Source organism: Hippopotamus amphibius, chromosome 13, assembly GCF_030028045.1.
Source record: "Hippopotamus amphibius kiboko isolate mHipAmp2 chromosome 13, mHipAmp2.hap2, whole genome shotgun sequence".
NCBI lineage: Eukaryota > Metazoa > Chordata > Mammalia > Artiodactyla > Hippopotamidae > Hippopotamus > Hippopotamus amphibius.
In genome coordinates, this window is record NC_080198.1 from 31,051,964 (window position 1) to 31,070,226 (window position 18,263).

At 40.1% G+C, this 18,263-nt stretch overlaps 1 protein-coding gene across 2 annotated transcripts in view; it reads left to right on the forward strand.

Moving 5' to 3' along the window:
• Positions 1-14,424: 14,424 nt before the first annotated feature.
• ARF4 (ADP ribosylation factor 4) overlaps positions 14,425-18,263 on the forward strand; it is a 30,158-nt gene continuing 26,319 nt past the window's right edge. Inside the window, exon 1 of one of the 2 annotated variants that reach the window (XM_057705049.1) lies at positions 14,425-14,833. In XM_057705049.1, coding sequence (XP_057561032.1) covers positions 14,767-14,833 — 67 coding nt within the window. In that variant the 5' untranslated portion in view covers positions 14,425-14,766. The remainder of the gene's footprint in view (positions 14,834-18,263) is intronic. The other variant, XM_057705048.1, reaches the window with a different exon arrangement.

An 18,263-nucleotide genomic window follows, 5' to 3' on the forward strand; every position in this document is an offset into this window, starting at 1 on the left:
CATAAAGAATCACATTTCTTTTAGCCAAGCCTTTGGGTTTCTCAGAGCCAAACTAATGAGCTTCTGGGTACTTCCAAGATTCCCATTAGCAGCTAGCCTTTATTTAATACCCACCTCGCCTTCCACTGGACCCAATCCAATTCCAGCCAATAACTAATTCCCATGGAAGTTTGGACTGAGGAAAGCAGTGAACCAGCAGACCTCAAGGAATGGGGACTACGAACTGATTCCAAACAAATGGAAAACTTAGCTGCCACCAAAAGTTCCCAGTGTGGAATCGGGGGAAGGATTCCAAACAAACGGGTAATTGTAGACTAGACCATGGAACCCAGTGACAGAGCTAAGGGCTGGTGTTTTTCTGGGGGAAATTAGGTCTGAAAGGCTGCGGGCTTGGCTTAGGGCAGAACCCTCTACCAGCTCAAGTTCAGCTAACCTGTAAAGGAAAGCTAATTAGATTTGGGAGCTCGAATGCAAAAAAGAGCAGAGCTCAATGGAGAGGAACTCACTGATGGCCATGGGAAACATCAAGAAAGACAGTGAACTCAAAAGGGTTCGAGGACACACGTCTGTGTTTCTCATTGATGCTGAATGTCTTCAGAAGTTCGCTTTGGATCCTGTCCTGCCAGCAATCTGTTAATAAGCAAAAATTCAATTGAGTTAATTTAAAGATCTCATTGACTAGATTCAATGACTCATGAATCTGGTAGCACCCCAACTGGTAAATAGAAGGGCACTCCTGAGGGGCTGTACAAAATGGAAGGTTTTTATAGGCAGAAGGAGGGTGGGACAAGAAGGTATTAGCAAAAGAAAAGAAAAGGTAGTTTCAGGCCAGGTCACCTTTTGGGGAAGAAAAGGAATGGCAGGGGTCTTTATCATGCAGATTACCTCACTATTGTTGATGAGTAAGTTTCAGATTGGTTGTTTTAAAGGTCACATTTCTAGGAGGGGTTGAAATCACATTTATTTACTTTTTTAATAAATTTATTATTGGCTGCATTGGGTCTTTGTTGTGGCGCATGGGCTTTTGGAGAGCGTGGGCTACTCTTCATGCACGGGCTTCTCATTGTGGTGGCTTCTCCTGTTTCAGAGCACGGGCTCTAGGCCCACAGGCTTCAATATTTGTGGCACATGGGCTCAATAGTTGTGGCTCATGGGCTCAAGAACTCAGGCTCAGTAGTTGTGGTGCACAGGCTTCGTAGCTCCAAGGCATGTGGGATCTTCCCAGACCAGGGATTGAACCTGTGTCCCCTGCATTGGCAGAAGGATTCTTAACCACTGTGCCACCAGGGAAGCCCTGAAACTGCAGTTAAATCTTAGTTTGCTGTAGTGGGATGGGGGGGTGGGAGCATACACAAAGGATTCCATATTGAGCTTGCTGCTTCTTTTTTTTAACACTGTGAAACTTTTATAAATGTTAGATGGTACATACAAATCTTAGTGGAATTAGTGGTCTTGTTGCAGGAAGGGGTCTCCCTTCCTGCAACAGTCTCAAGACATATTCCTGCCATAAAATCACTGCTTTAAAACCAGAATGCTAGATAGAATGGGGGAAATACAAGATAGAATGGGGGAAATAACTGCCACAGAACACGAAAAAGAAGAAAGAATAAAAAGAATGGAAGACAGTCTCAGAGACCTTGGTGACAACATTAAGCGCACCAACATTTGAATCATAGGCATCCCAGAAGAAGAAGAAAAAAAGAAAGGGTCTGAAAAAATATTTGAAGAGGTTATAGTGGAAAACTTCCCCAACATGGAAAAGGAAATAATTAGTCAAGTCCAAGAAGCACAGAGAGTCCCATGCAGAATAAACCCAAGGAGAAATACACCAAGACACATATTAATCAAACTAATGAAAATTAAACACAAAGAAAAAATATTAAAAGCAGCAAGAGAAAAGCAACAAATAACATATAAGGGAAAACCCATAAGGATAACAGCTGATCTTTCTGCAGAAACTCTGCATGCCAGAAGGGAGTGGCAGGATATATTGAAAATCCTGAGAGAGAAAAAGCTACAGCCAAGAATACTCTACCCAGCAAGAATCTCATTCAGATTCGACGGAGAAATCAAAAGCTTTACAGACAAGCAAAAGTTAAGGGAATTCAGTACCACCAAACCAACCTTACAGCAATTGCTAAAGGAACTTTTCTGAGCAGGAAACACAAGAGAACAAAAAGATCTACAAAAACAAACCCAAAACAATTAAGAAAATGGTAATAGGAACATACATGTCAATAATCACCTTAAATGTAAATGGATTAAATCCTCCAACCAAAAGACACAGACTGATTGAATGGATACAAAAATGAGACACTTATATATGCTGTCTACAAGAAACCCACTTCAGACCAAGGGACACATATAGACTGAAAGTAAGGGGATGGAAAAAGATACTCCATGTAAATGGAAGCCAAAAGAAAGCTGAAGTCGCAATACTCATATCAGACAAATTAGACTTTAAAGTAAAGACTATTACAAGAGACAAGGAAGGACACTAACTAATGATCAAGGGATCAGTCCAAGAAGAAGATACAACAATTGTCAATATCTATGCACCCAACATAGGAGCACCTCAATACATAAGGCAAATGCTAACAGCCATAAAAGGGGACATCGACAGTAACACAATAGTAGTAGGAGACTAACACCTCACTTACGTCAATGGACAGATCATCCAAACAGAAAATAAATAGGGACACACAAGCTTTAAATGACACATTAGACCATCTCGACTTAATTGATATTTATAGGACATTCCATCCAAAAACGACAGAATACACTTTCTTCTCAAGTGCACATGGAACATTCTCCAGGATAGATCACATCTTGGGTCACAAATCAAGCCTTGGTAAATTCAAAAAAATTGAAATCATATCAAGCACTTTTTCTGACCACAATGCCATGAGACTAGATATCAATTACAGGAAAAAAACTGTTAAAAATACAACCACATGGAGGCTAAACAATACGCTATTAAACAACCAAGGAATCACTAAAGAAATCAAAGAGGAAATAAAAAAATACCTAGAAACAAATGACAATGAAAACACAACAACCCAAAACTATGGGACGCAGCAAAAGAAGTCCTAAGAGGGAAGTTTATAGCAATACAGTCCTACCTCAAGAAACAAGAAAAATATCAAATAAACAACCTAACCTTCCACCTAAAACAACTAGAGAAAGAAGAACAAAAAAACCTAAAACAACTAGAGAAAGAAAAACAAAAAAACCCCAAACTGAGCAGAAGGAAAGAAATCATAAAGATCAGATCAGAAAGAAATGAAAAAGAAATGAAGGAAATAATAGGAAAGATCAATAAAACTAAAAGCTGCTACTTTGAGGAGATAAACAAAATTGATAAACCATTAGCCAAACTTATCAGGAAAAAAAGGGAGAAGATGCAAATCAACAGAATTAGAAATGAAAAAGAAGTAACAATGGACCACACAGAAATACAAAAGATCATGAGAGACTACTACAAACAACTATATGCCAATAAATTGGATAACCTGGAAGAAATGGATAAATTCTTTAAAAAGTGCAATCTTCCAAAACTGAACCAGGAAGAAATAGAACATATGAACAGACCAGTCACAAGTATGGAAATTGAGACTGTGATTAAAAATCTCCAAACAAACAAAAGCCCAGGGCCAGATGGCTTCACAGGCGAATTCTATCAAACATTTAGAGAAGAGCTAACACCTATCCTTCTCAAACTCTTCCAAATTATAGCAGAAGGAGGAACACTCCCAAACTCATTCTATGAGGCCACCAAAACCTGATACCAAAACCAGGAAAGATGTCACAAAAAAAGAAAATTTTAGGCCAATATCACTGATGAATTTAGATGCAAAAATCCTCAACAGAATACTAGCTAACAGAATCCAACAGCTTATTAAAAAGATCATACACCATGATCAAGTGGAGTTTATCCCTGGAAGGCAAGGATTCTTCAATATATGCAAGTCAATCAATGTGATACACCATATTAACAAATTGAAAAATAAAAACCATATGATCATCTCAATAGATGCAGAAAAAGCTTTTGACAAAATTCAGCATCCATTTATGATAAAAACTCTCCAGAAAATGGGCATAGTAGGAAATTACCTCAGCATAATAAAAGCCATATATGACAAACCAACAGCCAACATCGTTCTAAAAGGTGAAAAACTGAAAGCATTCCCTCTAAGGACAGGAACAAGACAGGGTGTTCACTCTCACCATTATTATTCAAAATAGTTTTGGAAGTGTTAGCCACAGCAATCAGAGAAGAAAATGAAATCAAAGGAATCCAAATTGGAAAAGAAGAAGTAAAATTGTCACTCTTTGCAGATGACATGATATTATACATAGAAAACCCTAAAGACTCTACCAGCAAACTGCTAGCACTAATTGATGAATTTAGTAAAGTAGCAGGATACAAAATTAATGCGCAGAAATCTCTTGCGTTCCTATACACTAACAATGCAAGAACAGAAAGAGAAATTAAGGAAACTGTTCAATTTACCATTGCAACCAAAAGAATAAAATACCTAGGAATAAATCTGCCTAAGGAGGCAAAAGACCTGTATGCAGAAAACTATAAGACACTGATGAAAGAAATGAAAGACAATACAAACAGGTGGAGGGACATACCACGTGGATTGGAAGAATCAATATTGTGAAAACGACTATCTTACCCAAAGCAATTTGCAGATTCAAAACAATCCCTATCAAATTACCAATGGCATTTTTCACAGAACTAGAACAAGAAATCCTACGATTTGTATGGAAATGCAAAAGACCCCGAATAGCCAAAGCAATCTTGAGAAGGAAAGATGGAGGTGGTGGAATTAAGCTTCCTGACTTCAAACTATACTACAAGGCCACAGTGATCAAGACAGTATGGTACTGGCACAGAAATAGAAAGGCAGATCAATGGAACAGAGTAGAGAGCTCAGAGATAAACCCAAGCACATTTGGACAGCTTATCTTTGACAAAGGAGGTAAGAAGATACAATGGAAAAAAGAGAGCCTCTTCAATAAGTGGTGCTAGGAAAATTGGAGAGCAACATGTAAAAGAATGAAATTAGAACACTTCCTAACACCATACACAAAAATAAACTCCAAATGGATTAAAGACCTACATGTAAGGCCAAACACTATAAAACTCCTAGAGGAAAACACAGGCAGAACACTCTATGACATCCATCAAAGCAAGATCCTTTTAGACCCACCTCCTAGAATCATGGAAATAAAATCAAGAATAAACAAATGGGACCTAATGAAACTTAAAAGCTTTAGCACAGTGAAAGAAACCATAAACAAGACAAGAAGACAACCCTCAGAATGGGAGAAAATACTTGCCAACGAAGCAACGGACAAAGGATTAACCTCCAAAATATACAAGCAGCCCATGCAGCTTAATACCAAAAAAGCAAATAACCCAATCCACAAATGGGCAGAAGACCTAAATAGACATTTCTCCAAAGAAGATATACAGATGGCCAACACACACATGAAAAGGTGCTCAACATCACTCATCATCAGAGAAATGCAAGTCGAAGCCACAATGAGGTATCATCTCACACTAATCAGGATGGCCATCATCACAAAATCTAGAAACAACAAATGTTGGAGAGGGTGTGGAGAAAAGGGAACTCTCCTGCACTGTTGGTGGGACTGTAAGTTGGTACAGCCACTATGGAAAACAGTTTGGAGGTTCCTTAAAAAACTAAAACTAGAACTACCATAAGATCCAGTAATCCCACTCCTGGGCATATACCCAAAGAAAACCATAATCCCAAAAGAAACATGTACCATAATGTTTATTGCAGCACTATTTACAATAGCCAGGACATGGAAGCAACCTAAATGCCCATCAACAAATGAATGGATAAAGAAGATGTGGCATATATATGCAATGGCATATTACTCAGCTATAAAAAAGGGATGAGATGGAGCTATATGTAATGAGGTGGATAGACCTAGAGTCTGTCATACAGAGTGAAGTAAGTCAGAAAGAGAAAGACAAATATTGTATGCTAACTCACATATACGGAATCTAAAAATGGTACTGATGAACTCAGTGACAAGACAAGAACAAGGACGCAGATGCAGGGAGTGGACTGGAGAACTCGAGGTTTGGGGGGGCAGGGGGTGAGGGGGAGGCTGGGATGGGGTGGGAGAGTGGAGTAGACATATATATACTACCAACTGTGAAGTGGGTGGCCAGTGGGAGGTTCCTGTGTGACAAGGGAAATTCAACTCGAGGATGGGTGATGCCTTAGAGGACTGGGGCAGGGAGGGTGGGGGGGAGTCGAGGGAGGGAGGGAATACGGGAATGTGTGTATAAATGCAGATGATTGAACTTGGTGTACCTCAAAAAAATAATAAATAAAAGACAGAGTTCAGAGAAAAAAAAATCTAGAAACAGTAAATGCTGGAGAGGGTGTGGAAAAAAGGGAACTCTCCTGCACTGTTGGTGGGAATGTAAGTTGGTACAGCCACTATGGAAAACAGTTTGAAGGTTCCTTAAAAGCTAAAAATAGAGCTACCATATGCCCCAGTAATCCCACTACTGGGCATATACCCAGAGAAAAGCATAATCCAAAAAGAAACATGTAGCATAATGTTCATTGCAGCACTATTTACAATAGCCAGGACATGGAAGCAACCTAAATGCCCATCAACAGATGAATGGATAAAGAAGATGTGGCACATATATACAATGGAATATTATTCAGCCATAAAAAGGAATAAAATGGAACTATATGTCATGAGGTGGATAGACCTAGAGACTGTCATACAGAGTGAAGTAAGCCAGAAAGAGAAAAACAAATACTGTATGCTAACATATATATGGAATCTGAAGAAATGGTACTGATGAACCCAGTGACAGGGAAGAGTGGAGATACAGAAGCAGAGAATGGACTTGAGGACACGGGGCTGGGGTGGGGGGCGAAGGGGAAGCTGGGATGAAGTGAGAGAATAGCATAGAGATATTTACCAAGTGTAAAATAGCTAGTTGGAAGTTGCTGTATAACAAAAGGAGATCAACTCGATGATGGGAGATGCCTTAGAGGGTCAGGACAGGGAGGCGGGGAGGGAGTCGCGGGAGGGAGGGGATATGGGGATATATGCACAAATACAGCTGATTCACTTTGGTGTACCTCAAAAACTGGTACAAGAGTGTAAAGTAAATATATTCCAATAAAGAGATTAAAAAAAAATGGAATACTAGTTCTTCTGGAAGTCAGGAATGTGACTGCTGTAAATACTTGAAGGAGGCTAGTCAAGTAGTTACCTTTCCTATTTTAAAAAAGTTTCCTATAAGAAATCTTAAATTAGTTTAAGACATACAAAATTTTTGCTACCTTTAAGATGCAAATAAAGCAAGGGAAGTATTTTAAATTGGAGAAGTAGGTAAATATTGACTTAATAAATTCAGGCAGACTTTGTACTCTTCCAAGTCAGCAGTGTTTACCAAAATTAGAAGACAAACAGCTGGACTTCCCAGGTGGCTCAGTGGTTGAGAATCTGCCTGCCAATGCAGGGGACACAGGTTCAAGCCCTGGTCCGGGAAGATCCCACATACTGCATGCTGCAGAGCAGCTAAGCCTGTGAGCCACAAGTACTGAGCCTGTGCTTTAGAGCCCACAAGCCACAACTATTGAGCCCTCGTGCCACAACTACTGAAGCCTGCACGCCTAGAGCCTCTACTCTGCAAAAAGAGAAGCCACTGCAATGAGAAGCCCGTGCACCGCAACAAAAAGTAGACCCCAACTCTCCACAACTAGAGAGAGTCCACACACAGCAACGAAAACCCAATTCAACAAATAAATAAAAATAAAAAAAAACAGTGACTTCCCTGGTAGCACAGTGGTTTAGAATCTGCCTGCCAACGCAGGGAACACAGGTTTGAGCCCTGGTATGGGAAGATCCCACATGCTGCCCATGCACCACAACTACTGAGCCCACATGCCACAGCTACTTAAGACCATGCGCCTAGAGCCCATGCTCCGCGAAAAGAGAAGGCAAGTGAAGCCCTTGCACCACAATGAAGAGTAGCCCCTCTTGGCGCAATTAGAGAAAGCCCGTGCGCAGCAGCAAAGACCCAACACAGCCAAACATAAAATTAATTAATTAATTAAAAAAGAAAAAACAAAACACTGACTCCTCAGTTAAGATGAGGGAGGGTATAGATCCAGATATACAGAGCCTCCCACCAAATCAAATGGAATAAATAAAACTGGTTTTGTTTGTTTTTAAAGGAGACAATAAAAGGCACTGAAGTAACAGGTTTGGCCAAACTATCCAAAGATTCTCAGTTCACATATCATTTCCCAAAGTGGGTGGTGGACACGTTTCTTTGTAGAGGCATGGATACTCTTCCACTATTGCAGACAAATGAAAATATTCAGAGAATGCAAACTTGAACAAGATAAAGGATGCGTTAGAGTCAGAGGATGAGATCAAAATGGAGTTTACAGAAGCTGGGGAGCAATGAGGGCAAAAATTATACTGTTGTACAACTAACAAGTGTACTAGAAACAGAGTTGTGTCATTTTTTTTATCTTTATTGGAGTATGATTGCTTTACAATGTTGTGTTAGCTTCTGCTGTACAACAGAGTGAATCAGCTATATGTGTACATATATCCCCATATAAGCCTCCCTCCCACCATCCCTATCCCACCCCTCTAGCTTACCACAAAGCATCAAGCTAATCTGCTTGTCAGAGCTGCATCATTCTTCAAGAGAACAAAGTGAGTGACATAGATTAAATTGCTGAGAGAATTAAATGGGATAATGCATCTTATTCACAGTGTTTGGCTATAGTAAGTGCTCAATAACATTCACTGTTGCAATTAAATATTAGCACTATTTATAGAATACACATTCTTTGAAAATTTCAAAGGTTTCCTTAAGAAGGTTGCATTCTAATGGGACATAAACAATCAGCAAAAATAATTACATTATTAAACCTTAGGTAATGGAGCATAAATATACACATGTGAGACTGTAAATCTCTCTTTTTAAAAAATGAAAGATGAGGAAAACGCAATACCTAGTGTAGTGTGTTGTTTAGAAGCACAAGCTTTAGAATTGGGGCAACCTTATAACACCTTCCTTAAAGTTGTTAGGATTGAATGAAGTATATAGGACTTGGTATGTGGTAAGTGATCAATAAACGGTAGCAAGTTTTTTCTCTGAGGCTCAACTTTCTCACTTTGAAAATAAGAAGGCAGGGGACTTCCTTGGTTGTGCAGTGGTTAAAAATCTGCTTGCTAATGCAGGGGACATGGGTTCAATCCCTGGTCCAGGAAGATCCCACATGCTGTGGAGCAACTAAGCCCATGCGCCACAACTACTGAGCCTGCGCTCGAGCCCGCGAGTCACAACTACTGAGCCCATGTGCTGCAACTACTGAAGCCCAAGCTCCTAGAGCCCTTGGTCCATAACAAGAGAAGCCACCGCAATGAGACGCGTATGCACTGCAGCGAAGAGTAACCCCTGTTTGCCGCAACTAGAGAAAGCCTGCATGCAGCAGAAGACCCAATGCAGCCAATAAATAAATAAATAAATAAATAAATTTAAAAAAATTAGAAGGCAGTAGTACGGTGGTTAAGGGTGTTGACATGAAAAAAATGGGTTATTCTTATCCCATTTTATCTTATTAGCTGTGATACCTTGGACAGGTTACTTAATCTCTCTGACCCTGATTATCCTTATCTTTACAATGGAGACATTTCAGTGGGTCGTTAATATCCTGCTGTAACCTCCATTAGCTTCTTTTTTTATATATAAATTTATTTAATTTATTTATTGGCTGTGTTGGGCTTCCTTGCTGCACACGGGCTTTCTCTAGTTGCTGAGAGCAGGGGCTGCTCTTCATTGTGGTGCACGGGGTCTTCGTTGTAGTGGCTTCTCTTGTGGAGCACGGGCCCTAGGCGTGTGGGCTTCAATAGTTGTGGCACACGGGCTCAGTAGTTGTGGCTCACGGGCTCTAGAGCACAGGCTCAATAGTTGTGGCACACGGGCTTAGTTGCTCCGTGGCATGTGGAATCTTCCCAGGGCAGGGCTCAAACCCGTGTCCCCTGCATTGGCAGGCAGATTCTTTACCACTGTGCCACCTAGGAAGTCCCTTCATTAGCTTCTTAATGTGTAGCAAATCTTAAATGGAAATATGTAAAATCTATTCTAACATCTTCATTTGATTTTTTGGTTAAGGTTTTATTATTTATTTTTAAAATATTTATTTATTTATTTTTGGCTGTGCTGGGTCTTAGTTGCTGGATCTTTTATTTAGTTGCGGCATGCGTGTGGGATCTAGTTCTCTGTCCAGGGATCAAACCCAGACCTCCTGCATTGTGAGCACGGACTCCTAACTACTGTGCCACTAGGGAAGTCCTGGTTAAGGTTTTAGAGGCTAGTGATGGAGATCAGAATTCTTTTCATCTGTTTTGCTTAACTAAAAAGAACATATGGATTACATTTTGGAAGAAGTTATGAGGAAGGGGACCCATTTAATTTGTCTTGAGAAATTTAGAAAATCAATTTAAGAAGACCCTTAGAATCAGGTGAATATTGTTTTAAGGAATTCTAAATAAAACTCAAAGCAGATATAAAAGATACCTAAAGGGTACAAGAATGTTTTGTTTTATCTAGCAAGCTTCCAAAATGCAATTTTAAGTTATTCAACTGCTAAGCAACTCTTTACATGTGTTTCCAGTGAAAGGGAAGTTTTCTTCTTGAAAAGGGAGGTACAGTCTATAAATTCGTTTAAGTTAAATTCTAGGAAAATATATAGATCTCTCAGGTAATTGCATAGGTATTACAAAATCAAATAGCATTTTGTTGCACACCAGAAATAAACATGTCTATTAAATTGCTTTTAAAAAGTTTAAAAATCTGAGTGCAGAATATCGATTGCTTTCCCTTTGCATTTCCATGGTGTTCTTCAAATGTATATTTAATTAAATTAATTTCACCTTGCTTAAGAATGTTATTGGAACATTTGGAAATTAAAAAAAAATGGTGGGGTGCAGAATAAACCCATTCGAATCTATGAACTGGCTTTACCTTATCTACCTGAGTAATGAAGTTGTTGGTTTTGATTGTTCAGGGTCACTTCTAAGAAATGACAGTTTCTGAAGGGTACTTCTACCAAATGTAGTTTTACTTAGTAGGCCTTCAACAATATAAAGCTTACTCTTTTTAAACTTGCAGGTTTTTCTTATCTAATTCAATCCCATCCTGCAGAATGCACAGCTGCAATAAGCAACTACAGAACCATGTAGGAGAGCACTATTAGGAAAAGAAATTAAATCTTTATCCTGGCAATGGGTCTAATAACTGTCTTAATGTATCACTGTCTTAAATTTATAAAATTGTAGCAGAGCAAAAGCAAAATTGGAGTATCTGTCCTAGTGACCAGTGAGGAAAAGAAACAGAGGGGTATTTAAATATTTGTTTTGGGAATTCCCTGGCCTTCCAGTGGTTAGGACTCCGGGCTTTCACTGCCGAGGGCATAGGTTTAATCGCTGGTTGGAGAACTAAGATCTCGCAAGCTGCATGGCCAAAAAAATTATTTCTTTTAAAAAATTGATGTTTCCAGTTTTCTCCATTACAATGCTGTAATGAACAGTGAACATCTTACAAGTATCACATAGGAAACTTGAGGGAAATTTTGGTACCGTAAATTATTGGAAGTGGAATTTTGATCAAAGAAATACATGTTTTACAATTTGATAGATTAGTTATCTTATATACATACAATGAAATGCAACCCTTAAAAAGAATGAGTTAAATCTATAAGTACTGATAGTTTAAAATGGCCACAGTATATTGTTAAATTGAAAAAGGAGTTGCTTAGCAGTATAAAATCCCATTAACAGTTATATAGAGATGTTAGTATTTATGAGAGTAAAATCTGGAAGAATGTGCAAACAATGGTGAACTTATTCATCGAATTCAAAGATTATTTTTTAAATTATGTAAGTAGTGCATGAATAAATTCATCGTGTAAAAATAAATTAATACAGGGACTTCCCTGGTGGCACAGTGGTTGAGAATCCTTCTGCCAATGCAGCAGACACGGGTTTGATCACTGGTCCAGGAAGATCTCACACGTTGTGGAGCAACTAAGTGTGTGCGGCACAACTACTGAGCCTGTGCTCTTGAACTCGTGAGCCACAACTGTTGAGCCCACGTGCGACAACTACTGAAGCCTGTATGCCTAGAGCCCATGCTCTGCAACAAGAGAAGCCACCACAATGAGAAGCCCGCACACCAAAACAAAGAGTAGATCCCACTCACTGCAACTAAAGCCCATGTGTAGCAATAATACCCAACACAGCCGATAGGTAAATTAATTAATAAAAAAAATTAATGCAGATTCACAGATACTTGTACTCAAATGTTTAGTTTTATTCATAAAAGTCCAAAACTTCAAACAACCCAAATGAGCCATGAATTAATGAATGGATTAAAAAAAATCTGTAGTATATCCATATGATGGAATATTACTGAGCAATAAAAAAGAACAAATTATTGGTACATGCTATAACATGGATGAATCTCAAAGTCATTTTGCTAGGAGAAAGAGGCCACACAAGGAAGATTGACTACATACCGTATTATTCCATTACATGAAATTTTGGAAAGGGCAAACCTATAGTGACATCACATCAGCGGTTGGCCAGGGGCTTGAAGTGAGGGAAGAGAATGACTACAGAGGAGTATGAGAGAAGTTTTGGGGGTAATATGTAATGATTAAAATCATGATTATGGTGTTGGCTACACTACTGTATACATGTTAAAATTCGTAGAATTGTACAGTTAGAATTGGTGAATTTTGTTGCATGTAAATTATATCTCAATAAAGCAGACTTTAAAAAGTGTAGATAAAGCTCTCTTTTGACTACCACCCCCAAACTAGGTTCCCTTACTCTCTGGAAGGTGCCCTCCTCCCTCCACACAGGTTAGAGAGGTAACCCTAACTATTATTACTGCAGATTCTACTTCAAAGTTATTGGTCTGCATACACACACACACAAACACCCAGGGGAAATCTACATTTTTTATATTACTTTACAGTACTTATTATTTGGCTTTTTTCAGTAACTATCTCTTGGAGATCTTTTCATTATAATTGATAGTTCTACATCAGTTTAACTCCTGAGAATACTCTCAGGAGTAGTATGGACATACCATAGTTTATTCAGCTATCCCTCTATCATTCAACCATATTTGAGTTTCCCTGTGTGCCAAGCCCAGCGAATACAATGTAATATAAAAACGGACTAGAGTCCGGTCCTCCAGAATTTTCAGACAAGTAGAGGAGAGGAAGAGCGTTGTCACTAGTAATATTAAATGTGAAATCATAACTGTGAAGAGCAGTCACGATTTTCTGAGCCTGAGTACTTTAGTTAGGAGGTCAAGAATATATTTTCCCAGGGAGTTAAACTCTAAACATATCTGAAAGGTGGGTGAGCTTGACTTAACCAGCATAAGGGTGTTGGTCGGGGGCACTGCTAGTCCTAAACTGCACCAGCCGTATGGAGAAAATATGTAGGAGGTGGAGAAGATTGTGGGGAACTTTTATATATAATATATATATATAATATATATACACACACACATTTTTTTTTTAAACAAGATGTATACTTTATTCTGTAGTCAGGACAACACTAAGATCATAAATATTTTTGAAGTGAGGAGGCTTTCCACTTCCTCAACATCGAGAATAAATCTTCCATGCTTCTTCTGGGAGAGAAAAGATACAAGAAAAGTAGGCCTTCCCCATTGGCTTCTCTTAAAAAGCTGCAACAGTCGACGAAAATGTCTCAGAGTTCTCTTATCTTGACAAAGGATTAGGGATCTTCAGCATGACCTGGCTTTGGTCCAGCGGCGTGGGAGCGAGTTACCGAAGCTTTTAGGCCTAGCTTTATAATGGGTGGCTACAGCCTCTTACCCTGCACACCGGCTTTTAACAACTTATCTCCTGGAAAAGCTGGGCCCATCTTCACCCCTCCATTAGGGCAAGTGTCTGGTCCCGTGCATGAAACGTGCACCTTCGTGGACCAGGAAGCCCCCAACGCGCGTTGCGTGGAAGAGGGCGCGGAAAGGGAGGGAAAAACGGAGGTTCACTACCTAACCCATAATGCACAGCCCCGCTTTCCGGAAGCCAGAAATACAACCTCCAGGATGCATTTCTCTGGGGTAGAAACGTCCCTCCTTGAGACTGATTGGACGTGACGAAGCGAGGCATTCCGGGACTGCGTGCATCGCCCAGTACACCAGGGCTAACTGGCCTCGCCCAACTCCAGGAGCCACGTCGGGGGCGGGGGGTCGGGGGGGGGGTGGTGACGCCGGCCAGAGGCGCACGTCAGCGAAGATGGCCAATCCCCCTGGTGCGCAGGCGCAGTGGTTCGGGCAGCGCCGGAAGCGCAGGGGGATGGGGCGGCGGTGACGCGATTCTGTCCGCGTTGGAGGGGCCGGGCCGCTGCTGGAGTCGCCGCGGCTGCCGCGTGACGTGGCACAGCCGAAGACTTAACGCCAGAGCCGGAGCTGCCCCGCCAGTCGTCGAGCAGGTCCTCACCCCGCTAATCCCTGTCCCGGGGCTTCGTCCGATACGCCGGCTAGCGAGCCGTCCCTGCCGCCCTCTTTCTTCGTCAGCTCCTCTTTGCTCCCTGAGTTTGCTGGGAGCGTGAAAGGCGAAGGCCCGGGGACGCCCCAAACCCCTTCTGCTCCTGCCCATTGCAAGTGCCACTACCGCCATGGGCCTCACAATCTCCTCCCTCTTCTCCCGCCTCTTCGGCAAGAAACAGATGCGCATTTTGATGGGTGAGTGAGGGGCCTAGAGTCGATGCCAGGCCTTGGTGGGGAGGCCGGGTCTCGACGCTTGGAGCGGCCTCGAGGCCTGTTTTTTTTTTTTTTTTTTCGTCCGCTGGGGTGGGGGAGGGGCGACGGGCTGGGGGTCGGGAGGAATTCTTAAGGGGGAACAATGGGGCGTAGGGTGAGCGGTCGCCCCAGATCTCTGGAAGAGGCAGAACGGGGCCGCGGGCAAGGTTTCCTCCTTCTGGGTTTGGCTCGCTCTCTCCTTGGTCTTATTGAAAGCCCGGCACTATTGGGCGGAGATGTGAGGATGGCGAACTTTCGCATCTTGCCGCCCGGAAGACACTGGCGAGGCCCATCCTGAGAGTGCGATCTGGCTCCTCTCTTCCCCGGGTGTGGGCAGCGGTCGGGAGGGAGGCCGAGCGACTCCAGCCTTCCTCCTCCCCCTTTCTGCCCCGTGTGCACACTCGAAATGGTGTGTGAGCGAGCGGTCGCCGAGAGCCCGGAGCCGGCAGGGACAGGAAGTGACCAGGCCCAGTGCGGTGGCAGGGGAGCACCCAAGGTTTCAGTTGAGTCCGGAGTCCTCAGCGCTCACTTCGTTAAACTTTGCTTCGCTCTGGATTCCGCCTCATGTTTTTATCTTTTTCTCATTAATGTTCCTGAAAACTGTGTTTATCGTTAATGTTTCTCTTGGCCACTTTCAAGGGCTAATATATTTGGTTTACTCTCTTTGGTTTTCAAACTATGAAATTTTTATCCAGCTGGCTAAAACTTAATGAAAAAGAAAAAAAGTTTAGTAACTAATTTTTCTAAGCCGGTGACAGATTTTCAGTAAGTGAACATCATGATGCATTATTTTAGGGAGGCCTTGTTAAGTAGTAAATACAAGCGTGTTTTTTAAAATTCTTATGGAAAATAGGTTTTTAAAAAATTGCTTTTTAGGGCAGTTGTTTTTGCTCTGCTGAGGGAGAATGGGCTCGTCACTTGAGTGATGTAAGCAACGTCTCCCCCATAGTATTGTGAGTAGTCTTTACATCACAGCTAAGCTCCATGGACCTACATAATGCTATAAGGAGCCTCTCTAACTGTAAACATTGAATCCTGTTGGTTCATTAGCTTGTTTTCTAGAGAAATGGAGTGGGGAGAGGTTTTATTTGAAAGTTTCCCAAAGCACGGTTCAGTAGTAGTTCAAGATTAAGGGTATGCACATTTGGTGGTTTTTTCACTTTCCTCATAGTCCAGCTTGTTCACAGTCCATGTAACAGTTGTTGACAGTTCATGCACAAAGATAAATCAAAATCTTTTCTCTTTCAAAGTTTATCAGATTTCACTTAAGAAAAAATTATTTTATGAGGGGAAGCGTATTATTTAAGCTTTAAAAGTACCTGAAAATTGGCAGTCTAAAAAAGGATCTGAAGTCAATGGGAGAACTTTGGACTATGATAAATGAATTTCCAGCTTGTTCCTTAAAGAGGTTAACTAATGTGTAGTTCTGTTCCTGGAAGTGTCGTGTGTTATATTTGAAATGTAATATTTTACTTAAGATTTTTTGTAAACAAATTCTTGTTTTTCATTTCATTAGTCTTTTGTGATGGCTGACAGTTTCAGAGGGAGAAGAAGGGTACAATTATGTATGCTATAAGCACTTTCATATATTTACTATATTAGGGAAACATTTCTTCCCCTTACTTCCTAGAAATGATTGAAAGAAAATGGAAGAAGAAAAGTAACTTTGTGTGTTTGTGCAGGGAATAGAAGTCATGATTTGAAATTATTCATTCGTGTTAAATGTTTTATTACTCAGGTTTGCTCTTCTTGCTTTGCACTTTAATTCAGGATAATTAGGTTTCCTTGATTAAAAACACTTAAGGCACAAGGTCATCTTTTATGGTAACTCATCAAATGAAGTATAACCATATGGGGAATATGTATATGGATAGTGAAATAGGTGATTTGGAAGTTTGATCCTTCTTAGATTTTTATATCTAGCTTTATGAGTCACAGCATAAGTAATAGATCACTCTTAATGTCTGCCCCTGTCCAGGTTTAGAATTACCAATTAATTATTGTTTTTTCCATATTAATGTTCTCTGACAGGCATGTGTTCTTCCTTTTCCTTTATTTGGCTTAGATAAAATTCATGCTTTCTTGAGTCACTGACCATTTTAAAGTATTATTGAAAGATAGCAGTTAATGAATCTGGTTTGCCAAATTACTGTGGAGAAGTTTTAAATTTTATTTGTACACACACTTTCCCGAAAGTTAATTTAAAAAAGTATTTGAAGTTGCAGCTTATGTTAACTAATTTTATTTTTTTTTTGGGCATGCTGTGAGGCATGTGGGATCTTAGTTCCCTGACTGGGAATTGAACCCACGCCCCTTGCTTAGGAAGCGTGGAGTCTTAAGGGTTGGACTGCCAGGGAATTCCCTAATTAAAAAAATTAAAATCAACACAATGTATCAGATGTAACAGCATTTAAACTATAGGTTGATAGAAATTTTGTAGTTTTTTTAAAGGAGGAATCACTCATGTAAATGATATTATTGAGCTTAAATTCAAAGAGGACTGATTTTTACCTTAGATTTCTTGTGTAGTCCTTCATTATCCTGTTTTGAGTCCGATCTCTGTGTTTTGATCTGTGATGAGATGTAATTTTGGTAATGACTCCCTAAATTTGGTTTATATTTGAAAACAGTATGTCCTGTAGAGGAATGATTAATTCTGCTCTCTTTGAACTTGCAAGCTCTTGCCAGTTGAAAAGCAGAAAAAGTGTTGCTTTCAAATAGATTGCTAATAGCAGTGTAGTTTTGTGTTGTTTTACATGTGACTGTGGCATTTTGGGATCAGAGGGGTTTGGGAGGAAAGGATCTTTTGCCAATTTGAAAAATACTAACAGTTTTAAAGTGAGTGGTGTTCGTACTTTTTTCCTAACATATTTTATAAATAGATTTACTATGTAATTTTAAATCTTTGGTCCTGATTCTAAAAATAATGTGCTTTTTGTTAAATTTTAAAACATGAAAAAGAATAAAGTGATAATTTCTTATAATTCCACCATTCCACTGTTAATATTTGTTATATTTACTCTCAGCCTTTAAGAGGAAGTTTTTGTTTCTCCAAAATTGTAGTTGTGAGATACAGCTTTGTGTTCTTTTTGACTTAGTTTTTACGACTATTTTCTTAGGTCATTAGTTGAAAACATAATTTGCCAGCCCTTAAAAAAAAAGAGGGAGGGAGTTTACTAATCAGTTATGTGATATAGGAAACAATAGAAAAGGCAAAAATCCTTAACTTCATGCCATTAGAAGTCAATACAGGCACCCTTAGGTGCACCCTCTTGCATTATAAAGTATGACTATCAGAGACTGTTAATTTGCTAATTAACACATTGATCAAAGTGCTGATGTTCCTGATCTGTTGGGTAGAAGCAAAACCCAA